The sequence below is a fragment of the Aplysia californica genome, unplaced genomic scaffold, assembly GCF_000002075.1.
Source record: "Aplysia californica isolate F4 #8 unplaced genomic scaffold, AplCal3.0 scaffold00749, whole genome shotgun sequence".
In the NCBI taxonomy this organism is placed as follows: domain Eukaryota; kingdom Metazoa; phylum Mollusca; class Gastropoda; order Aplysiida; family Aplysiidae; genus Aplysia; species Aplysia californica.
In genome coordinates, this window is record NW_004798019.1 from 251,695 (window position 1) to 252,564 (window position 870).

At 42.1% G+C, this 870-nt stretch overlaps 1 protein-coding gene across 1 annotated transcript in view; it reads right to left on the reverse strand.

Moving 5' to 3' along the window:
• Positions 1-870, reverse strand: part of LOC101858670 (RING finger domain and kelch repeat-containing protein DDB_G0271372) — a gene marked incomplete in the record, with an annotated part of 10,165 nt that overhangs the window by 6,480 nt on the left and 2,815 nt on the right. Inside the window, 1 exon segment of the mRNA XM_005109122.3 lies at positions 104-199. Coding sequence (XP_005109179.3) covers positions 104-199 — 96 coding nt within the window.

Here is an 870-nt window from a genome sequence, read left to right on the forward strand (position 1 = left end):
ACGCACGCACGCACGTACACACACACAAACACACACACAAATACACACACAAGAACAAGAACAACAACCTACAGAAAAAAAGAAATACAATGTACCACTATACCTGCAGTAAGTCCGCCTTATCCTTGTACGAGGTGAGGTGCAGCAACAGCTGACACTGAGCGTCGCACAACCTCTGTAACTGCTCCTGGATCTCACGCTGAAGAGAGAAGAAACTCCAGCTTTTTAGAATAATATACACTAATAAATCGGCTAAAAAGTACAAAAGATGAGGTAGATCATGCAAACGATGGAGTCAGGCGTCTGAAGACGTAATATTATTATAGACTGCGAAAGATCTTGTTAGTTTGTTAGTGTTTGAGCGCTTAATCATCTGCTTGCACTGTATTTTTCCCGGGAACCCGAGAATATTTCTAAATGTTCTATGGTCTGCTGGGGTATTAATATAATGTAAAGAGCATAGAGTTTGATATTGAGCGGGGGTATGCGGTATACAAAGGCTATTTATTAATATTATAGATGGAACCCTGAGAGACAACACCATCTCAATAATGAAGAGCTGTAGAGTTCGCCTATAATAGAAAACTGCATGTCCCACCTCGTGATGCTCAGTGGCAATAGATAAAGAAGAGTAAAAAGTACAATGATAGAGCGGCGTCTGTGGTACCGCTGTTTGGTGCTTCGATGTAGCACGCAAAAGACCTGAGTTCGTTTCCCGTGTTGAGAGAGACTTATTCAAGTTGTATCTAAGTCTTTCTGCTGGGGTATTGTATCCCTCTCATCCCGTTTTGGTTCAGACAGACAGGGTAGTAGTAGAAACTGGCAATGTAAGTGATCTTAATTGCGTCGATTTATCATTGGGAGGGGGGG